Raw genomic sequence first — 9,531 nt, 5'->3', positions numbered from 1 at the left:
CTAATGCAGGTCACTCAGTCCCACTACCTATTCCTTCTGTCCATTCAACTCTGAACTATGCTGCTTTAGTTCATTAATCAAACAAAAAAATTAAGCCAGAAAAGTAAAAATTAGAAAAAGGCCCAAGAGCCAAATCAGCTTGAAAAATGTTCTGCTGAGCACTTAAAAACTGTGCAAGGCAGGAGTGAGAACAGAGAGAGAAGAGGTTGTTAGACTGGCTCCATAACCTTGTCATTTTGTACTAGTCACTCATTCCAAATTTGTAGATACAGCTGTTAGTTCAGGTTCAAAATTATACCTAGTTATCTTTGCTGCCTATTGACTCACATGTTTTCTTTCAAGTCAAGCAAGTTCTTTAATCCATGTAAAACTATTCTTTTGTGGCACATAGACTGTACAATGTCTATTTACGTTCCATTAATGTTGTTACAGCTTTAAAAATTAACAAGAGTTTTGTGCCTTTCTGCTGTTTAGAATTTAATTTCTTTTTAAAGTGCACAGCACAAAAATAATCATATCTCTGTGTGTGTGTAAATATATGCACACATGATACAGATATATTTTTAGTTCTACAAATGTCCTATTAGTTTAGTAAGCCAGATGCTTCTACATGGAAATAAAATAACAAAATAACTGTGGAGCTTTATGTTTGTCTACAGAGCTCTAATCTTGAAAAAAATGTCATGTTACAATACTATGACAGAACATTTCATGTAAATGACAGAATTAAATTATGGAAAAAAATAGTTAATATTTCTGAACTTTTGAGCCTTCCAGACACCAGACAGACATTTTGAAATTCATCTCTAATTAACAACAAGAATTTTACTTTACTTAGATAATTATCCAATGTTGAATTTTCTGGACTATCTCTCTTTCTTTCCCTTTCTAACATAAAAAAACCAGCTAAAGTGGAAATAAATGTGTAACAGTAATGTATTATAAAATCAGTTTTGGAAAGAAGAATGTATTTTCTTAAGAGGAATATGCATAAGGCAATCAATGTCGAGAGGAAGTGTATTTGAAAATAGCAATGCTGTAAAGTGATAAAAGATCAAACACTAAACTGAAAGTGCTGGGGAAGATTTCACTGTAAACAAGAAGCTTGTAACACTGATGATATGCAAGCTGATTTATAGGCAATACAAATATACAGTCATGAGTTCACAGGATGCCAACAGTGTGATGCTGCTCTCCTCAACTATAGGAACACCACCCACCCTCCAGCAAAGAAAAATGTAAACCAGTGACTGAGGTATTTTAAGAACAAAAGCAAGTGCTTCCTCGCCCCAGAGTGACAACAGGATATGAATTAGTGCCAGAGGTAAAGTAAAAGTGAAGTTAACTCAACTTTAATCTAGAACATAGCATTCGAGAAATCAGTGGGGGGCAGGGGGGGTGGGTGTGCCAATATGCTATATTTACCAGTTTGATGCAACGAACGTTTGTGCTTCTGGCAAACTTTTTGTTTCAGCACCTGAATCGACATTTCCATTCGTTCAGCTGCTTGGGAAATATCTTGACTCTCTTGCTCAGGAAATTTTGAGAAAGCCAGAAGCAAGGTAGGGGTTGCTATTCCACTTCCTTGGATTTTTCTATATTTGAGATAAAATACAGAAGGTTTGCAACTTTTTAGAACTTCAGAATTTTTCATAGCTTTTTTGTCTGTGTTGGATATGTTGCAAGTTAAGGTACATTTTGATTGAAGGGTACACTGGGAAAGCAAAGAGGAAGACTACTTTGTGATCTTGCTTTGCAAGGAAAATTCAGAAAGGGAAAGTGTTCTTCCATTGGACACAGACAACAAAAGTTAAGTTTGTGGGAAGCCTTTAGGATGAGACAGAAACTGCTGGGATGAACAGAGCTTGCAGCTGGGAGGACCTTGTGCAGGACAGTCCCAATAGAGGGCTCCCTACTCGCTGCTTTGAGTAGGCTTTGCTTTCATGCGATGTTTAGTACCAATGACCATGTCAATCACTGGAGGTGGATTTGCAAATGCCTTAGCATCCGGGAGTCAAGCAACTGGCCCACAGATGTTTAGATGTTATCTGCAGTTTATGATAGAGACTTGTCTTCTTAGAAACTGTCCAAATACCTTCCTGGCTCTGAGTACTTTTATATGGAGTTTCAGCAATTACTTTAGTAGGGCTTACTTAGACAATTATATAGCTATATATTTTAGCTTACAGATTGGCCTTACCTCTAACTTCAAGGAGTTCAGGTTTGATGAGATAACTTCTGTAACATAAAGTTAACCACTTAAACATATGAAAACTCATTTTCCTGTAAGGGAAGTCAGACACTGCAACAGGATGCCCAGAGAGGTGATGGAGTCTCTGTCATTGGAGACATTCAAAGCCCAAATGGACAGTGTGCTGAGCAACCTGCTCTAGTTGATCCTGCTCTGAACACAGCACTGGCCTAGGTGGTCTCCAGATCTCTCTCAACCATTCCGTGGTTCACTGCAAGATTTTTTTTTTTTTTTTACTCAGCATGGGCTATCTTGCCAGTGTGGTTTTTATGGCAGAGGAGCCTTGAGAAAAGTGCATCAGAGGGAATTTCCTTTTTAGCTGGAAGACCCAAGTCCTAAACTGACTCCCTACAGCTTAGGAAAAAAACACTCCAGTCTATTCCATTTCTGGAATGGTCATAGGTTTCAGATATTTCTGAGGGCTTCTCTGCAACATAGTTATTTTTTGGATATGCAATTTTCATGAAAATGCACTGTCATATTCATTGCTGTCATATTCTTGTGCTTAAAGCGCAAGGAAATTTTAAAATGGAATTATCAGTTTTGATTTAGGCAAAGCAAACAGTTAAATTTCTGTTTGCAAAATTTGAAACATGCTTACATAAAAGGTATTAAGCAAGAAAATACAAACTCCAAAGGTTTTTCTAGATGTTTAATTTGTCCTTAATTGATCCAAAGGAGACTTAGCATGTGTATTTATTCCTTACAAAGAAACTACTTCTTTTCTTTGAAGAGCAGAGCTACTATGAAAAACAACTATCTTGCTCTTCAGCACCATGTTTTTCAGGTCTTTTATAGACAATAAAGAATTTGTCAGAGAATCTGGAGTATTAAAAGTCCTGAACTGTGTCTCAACTAAAAAGAAGAGAAAGATGACGTAACTAAATGCAAGAACTCAAGTTCAGTATTTTAATGTCTGCATGGGAATAATATCAGTCAAGCATCATTTAAGAAAACTTACATGAACAGACAAACATCTCTATACAAATGAGTTAAATGAAAATATTTGTACAAATTATCTAGGAGGTAAGAATCAAAAATAACCCATACCCTAAAATAATCCCAAAACCTAACCCCAAAATTGAACCACCATCATCTTTAAGGGCAAGATGTGTTCAGTTAAGAATATTTTATTTCTTTAATCTCACAGGCCCCATAAGATTATCACAGCAGTTATTAGTTTGCCACATTTCTTGCCCATTCTACCCCTTGCCCTTACTCAATGTATACATGCTAGTCCCTTCTAGCTCTTACCCATACTCCTAAGGCTGAACACTGTGTAAGTTGCAAACTGTCTCAGTATTTAGTAATGCAAAAATAGTCTCCTAAAGCTAGTAGAATGACCCACGATAGTATCATTATTAGGAATATGAAAATTTCAAATCCTAATTGAAACAATCATCATTTAACACCTTTTATCATTTATCATTTATAAGATATTGACCAAATAATTGTCACAGTATACTGTGAGATAAATAAACATCAGTATCTCCATTTAGTACGTGAGGCAGCTGAGCCACTGAGAAGTTGAGACTTGTGTTTTTAAATTTAAATGCCTGAGGGTTGTCATCAAAAATGAAACCACAATAAAATGAAAATGACCTCAGTCTCTACATATAGAGTGGCCACAGTTCTTGACAGGTTCTGTCCATATAAACAGTCATCTCTCACAGAGCTCTGCAAATTGTGACTCATTTTCAAATCACAGGAATAAATCCTTTAAGAAAATCCAAGAAAAAGTGTGATAATTGAACCCTGTAAAACTTAGCTGATGTATTCCAAATTCTGGAGAGAAATTAATTCTGTATAGCATAGAAATCTAGTCAGAGCTACACAGAACGTGATTTAAAGAGATCCCTCTCATAGCATAACTCCAGCACAAAGGAGCTTTCCCTAAGTTATTACCTACCCACAGTTCAAGATAAATGTTATATTTCTTTTCCTTTATCATTTCATTACATCTGTTTTAGATGGAAGGGGAAATATGAAATTCACTTTAACAGTCCAATTTAAGGCAACAGGGTTTCGACACTGAAGCCATAGGAGCTGTTCCCATCTCACTCTGCCCTGGAAAAAAAAAATTAATGTTCAAAAGTATGTAATGTCCATAAAATTATATTTCTTGAGTCACATGTTAATGGAATGTGGTATGCTATTTAGATCAGAATCACATTCCTATTTATTTTTACGTTTCTTATTTTTTTCACTTTTTAGGAGAACAATTTATATGGTGATAATGCATAAGGTTATACTGGATCAGATGATCAGTGACATAATCGTAGAATCATAGAATGGTTTGGGTTGGAAGGGATCTTAAAGATCATCTAGATCCAAACCTCCTGCCATAGGAAGGTATAGTAATACCTTCCATTCAATCAGGTTTCTCAAAGGTAATGGGTGCAGTGAATCTGTGACAATATGTTTTCTCAAAGAAACAGAAAAATTACATCATTTCTCTTATTAAAGTTTTTTGCAGAATAGATTCTTCACATCTTTTTTTTTTTTACCTGTTCATTTCATAACGTGCAGCATAATCCACCAGACTAGAACCCTTCTGGATAGCCTTAGTAATACAGTTATCTTCAATTTCTTCTTAACAGGGAAAAAAAATGAAAAGAAATACGAATATTTTAAACAATTGTGTACTTATTAAAATACTTAAAATTAGAAAATATATAGATCTCTAATATTAATGCACAATGTTTCCCCTTTAAAATCATCTCCTTATTTTAGTGTTCCTGAAATTAATATTACGGTTTCTGACCATTCTGAAAGGTAAGGTAGGAGTAGTAAATCACTTCTTCCATAATTTGTAAAGCTTGAAGAGTTAGATTTCCTTTAAGTATAAATCCAGTTTTGGACATGTTATATAGTACCAAACATAATAGGTCCAGCTGAAACATGTTGTGTTCTCTGTATGTAATTATGCTTAACTGGCTTCATATGTGTTTTTCATTAATCTGTCCTTGGATTGATAGGACAAATCTGAGCCTTCCTCACAGGTAATGTGAGCTAGGCTGAGACACATGAAGAATTCAAGTACATATTCAGGCATAATTAAAAAACTTTAAGACTTCTGGAATTGGACCAATGAATCGAAGTCCTATTCTCATTTCTTCGTCTATGTTTGATGGAAAGATATATGTGAACCTAATAATACTTCAGCTGTGCTATTTTCTATACTGCTATCATGAAACTTGGTTTAATCCTCTTTTGTACATACAACTTTAAAAGAATCAGTCACGTTTGAAGTCCAAGGGTTTAATTTCCACCTGTACTTTGTAGGATGGCCCATTTTTTCTTAGAAAATGAATAATAAAAAATAATAACAATTATTTATGTACAATTGTTTATAATTTATGTACAGTGTAATTTTAGGTGAACATATTTTATCTGTAGTCCATACTGTACTATTTCTGTGATCTTTTTTTGAGTAGGGCACTCAGCTTAATGGAAAATAATGTGTGATGAGGAGTAATCTTTGCTACGGAAAATTATACTCCACTCTCCTAAAGATCTCACCATCTAAGTACAGCAGTAGTTATTTCTCTTTTTTACCTATGCATGATAAAATATTCAGATGATTCATTTGATATTATCATATAGATTTCTGCTATATCTGAATGTCTATGTTATAAAACAAGTCTGATCTTTATAGGCAACACAACAAGTAATTATTTTAAACTTTATTATGTTTTCAATTACTTTTAGGAGGTTTACCTCTGAGAAATATAATATGCTTAAAGTATTGCTCATTATGTGATATTGGTTCCTACTCTTATCTAAAAGAGAAGATCCACTTGCTATACTTGAATTCCATTGTCTCTCTTCCTATTCTGCTGAGAAGTATGATTTTAGTACCAATACAGTGTTTTCAAAAACGTGGTTTTTGCAGTAATAAACATTATTTTATACTGTTCCCATGAGACTAAAAGGCACTCTAAAAAGAATCATGTGCAGTTCATCTTTCTATTTATTTACAGTCCATGTGTATTCATGTATGGGGCCTTCCAGAAGCTCAAGTGGGCATATAAAAGGAGGGAGAGGGACTTATATGAACAGATAGTAACAGGACAAGAGGCAATGATTTTAAACTGATCGAGGGCAGGTTGACATTAGATGTTAGGAAGAAATCCTTTACTTAAAAGGATTTAAGAGAATGTAAAGTTTGAAAATCCGGTTTCTTTACGATCTCTGCCCTAATTCCATGTAAAATCAGTCCCTGAGGATTTCTTTTAAAATTCAATCTAGTGTCTGCCTACATTTCTAGTTTACAAGATCTAACTTATTTAGATTGAACAGATGCAAATAAAACTGCTGTGATGCAAAAAATGACAAGATTGCATTGTTTGAACATAGGGACTATTGCTATCTGAGGTGCTCTAAAATCCACAGGGTGCCAGTAGCAAATGAACCCACAGGATACATGCACCCTTGTGGGCCAGCGTGCCAGGTGGGGCTTCCTATGGCAACAGCCTCTAGCCCAGGATGACTAAAGGTAATGATTAACAAATGGGGAAAGAAATCTGTCAATCACGTTTGTAAATGTATCATCTCACATATGAATATCACTAGGAAAGTAAAATCACTCCTAGTCAAAGAATAAGTGATTGAGATACGTTGTACATACAAAGTTTTATTTTGCGAGTTTATGAAGATGCATTTTAAAAGAAAACACCCATGGAATAATTCTCACAGAAGCCAGATAGTATATCTTGAACACAAAAAGAGATTAAGCTATACTGCCATTGCTAAACTGTCTCCATTGCCAGTGTATTTTCAACAGTCAACAAAAGAAAATAACATTTATTTTTACTGTTACTTACCAAAGATGGTATCTTTGCCTATCTGAAGGAAAGAAAAGAAAACAGCTGTGAAGGCTGTAGCTGCTGAAAGTCCCAAAATAATGAAAACTTTCATCTACAAGAAAGAAGAAATAATTGTTGACAAATTATATACCTTCATCTTCTAATTATAAGCCATATTATAAATAATTTCCTGGATAAAGCAAATTTTACTTTAAAATTAGTTTGACTGTGTTTTCAAAGCTCAAAGTAACTCACCTTCTCTTTTTACCTTCCTTGCTTATTACTTTTCTTTTACATTTTGAGAAGCTTCTAGGACAAGGAGACACATCTCTTTATTTTATAACATAATCTGTTCTCACGATATCAGCAGCACTTAGCCTCCATATTAGAAATTCATCAGTATTTTACCACAATTCATTTTGAACTTCTCTGTGCACTACCATGATTTGATTGTAGATTAGTGATTGCCTGTAAGATCATTAAGTGGCCAAATTACTAATAACATCACGCAGACCCCTGTAGGCTCCTATCCATATGTAACTGCGGTATCAAAGCAGCAGAACAAATATGCTCACATAACTTAGGTGAGCTGCATTCTCCGTTTCAGTGCACTGATTCTCTGGCAGTTATTACAGCAGTGAAAATATATAAACTATCCAAGAGGTAACATTTTTCACATGCACTATGTTGGTTGGAAATCAAAAGAGTTAAAATATTTTTAGCTCTATATCCTATCAACATTAAAAAATAGTAATAAATCAAGTCTGAAAATTCAGGGAAACTATACTGCCAATAGAAACTCCATGTGAAAGCACCCCTTCTTTTTACATTTCATGAATTAATATGATTAATTTCTTCTTGAAAATGGGAAGCAAAAGTTTTATTGTCTGACCTTTTGTCTGCTGAGGAGATTATCTTCCACAGTTCTGTACTTTATCGATGGCAGTAACTGTTCTGAATTATGAAAGCTAAGTACTTTCCAGGGACTCAGCTTATGCTATCAGCTTTATGCACTGGTACTCACTCAAGCTTTAACAGTGCAAATAATTTCAAAATCTTTTTGACCACAGCATGTTCCCACAAAGCAGAAACTGACGTTAATACTTGACTTATTTTTTTTTCCTGCTGGGAACCAAGAGTTACCTATGTAGTCAGTTCTTATATCAGAGTAATGTTTCTGAAAATGAGAAGAAAAAATGCTCATACTAAATATACATATATATATATTGCCATGTTATGCAGTAAAATAAACTCTGGGTATATTTTTCACTAGTTCTTCTTGTCAATGTATTTGAGAGAAACAGGAATTTCGTATCCTATTTTATGTATTCTATAATTGGCGCTTTACCAAAATGACCATTTAAGTTACGGACGATAAACCCCAGGCTGCCTGCCAACTTCCAGCACTTTTTATTTTTTTTCTTCTCTGGGGTAATTTATTTCACACTTCTGAGCCCAGATATTTTTTTTGAGTTACACTTTTCTAACTGGCTGGGGTTTTTTCTATTTCCTATACAGGCAGAGAGATCAAAATTGGATCTGGAATCAGGATTCAGGATTTCCTCATTTAATCTTTGCTGGTGTCGACAGGGAGATCACAAGGTGGAGCCAAAGATCAGTGTTTTGATCTCTGCCATATGTGATAAGTTAAGTAGGAGTTGGGTAGCAGGGAGCATCCTGGAGCTTATGGCTGTGGTATGTGGCGGTGAAAGGAAACCTACAAGCATGTGAACTGACTGGAGGAGAAACTCCATGTTGTTCTTACAGCAGTTCAGGAATATCATCCATAACCTGTTCAGTGCAAAGGTGAGTGGATACGGTTGAGAAGTAAGCACAGAGCAAAGGGAAACAGACCTCTATTGGAAAAGTAGGTTTATGCTCTTTGGTTGGGGCATTTAAGATTGCAGACATGAAGTTAAACTTGAAATACCTCTTTAATTTACATTCCAAATTGTAAATCTTTTAAGAATAAGTTTCCTTACATAAGAAAACATAAAGTAGATTGACTTCTCCCAAGACAGCAAAGCATTGAGAAAAGCAGGTCCATTCCAAACACCTAATAGAACAAGGAACTCTCACCTATATTCTTTCATAAGTACCACAGGTTTAATTTCTGACAGATTAGAGGCTTTCTGAAAGTGAAAAATGTGTTTGATTTTCTTTGCAGTTTCACAGAAAAAAATCAAAGCTTCCACATTTGGTTCAAAGAAAGCATACCTACATCAAGGTTTGTTTAAATAAGGATCTCAACCTTTGCTTGTTGGTTGCAGTTGAAATATTTGTCAACAGTTGGGTTTAAATGGTTACAGGCAGTAAATTGGTCTGTGATGAAAAAACTGAATGACAACATCTATTTTGTGTTTTTCTGATTTTAAGAGTATGAATGCTTAACTCCCCACTGAGCCACAAATACAGTTTTAGTTAAAACATACAGGAAAGCTTAATTACACTGGATTGACATGGACAGACACA

General features: G+C 34.9%; 1 protein-coding gene across 1 annotated transcript; it reads right to left on the bottom strand.

The window, feature by feature from the left end:
- Positions 1 to 747: 747 nt before the first annotated feature.
- LOC120324090 (thyroid peroxidase-like) lies at positions 748 to 7,392 on the bottom strand. The gene is made up of 5 exons (XM_039385562.1): positions 7,315 to 7,392; positions 7,078 to 7,171; positions 4,759 to 4,843; positions 1,426 to 1,595; positions 748 to 806 (listed from the first exon to the last, which is right to left on the bottom strand). Exons 2-5 carry the CDS (start codon positions 7,169 to 7,171, stop codon positions 748 to 750), a joined length of 408 nt encoding a protein of 135 aa, XP_039241496.1. The 5' UTR covers positions 7,315 to 7,392.
- Positions 7,393 to 9,531: the final 2,139 nt, after the last annotated feature.

Source organism: Pipra filicauda, unplaced genomic scaffold (assembly GCF_003945595.2).
Source record: "Pipra filicauda isolate LSUMZ 115617 unplaced genomic scaffold, ASM394559v2 scaffold41_size5083284_pilon, whole genome shotgun sequence".
NCBI lineage: Eukaryota > Metazoa > Chordata > Aves > Passeriformes > Pipridae > Pipra > Pipra filicauda.
This window is presented reverse-complemented; position numbering and strand designations above follow the sequence as displayed.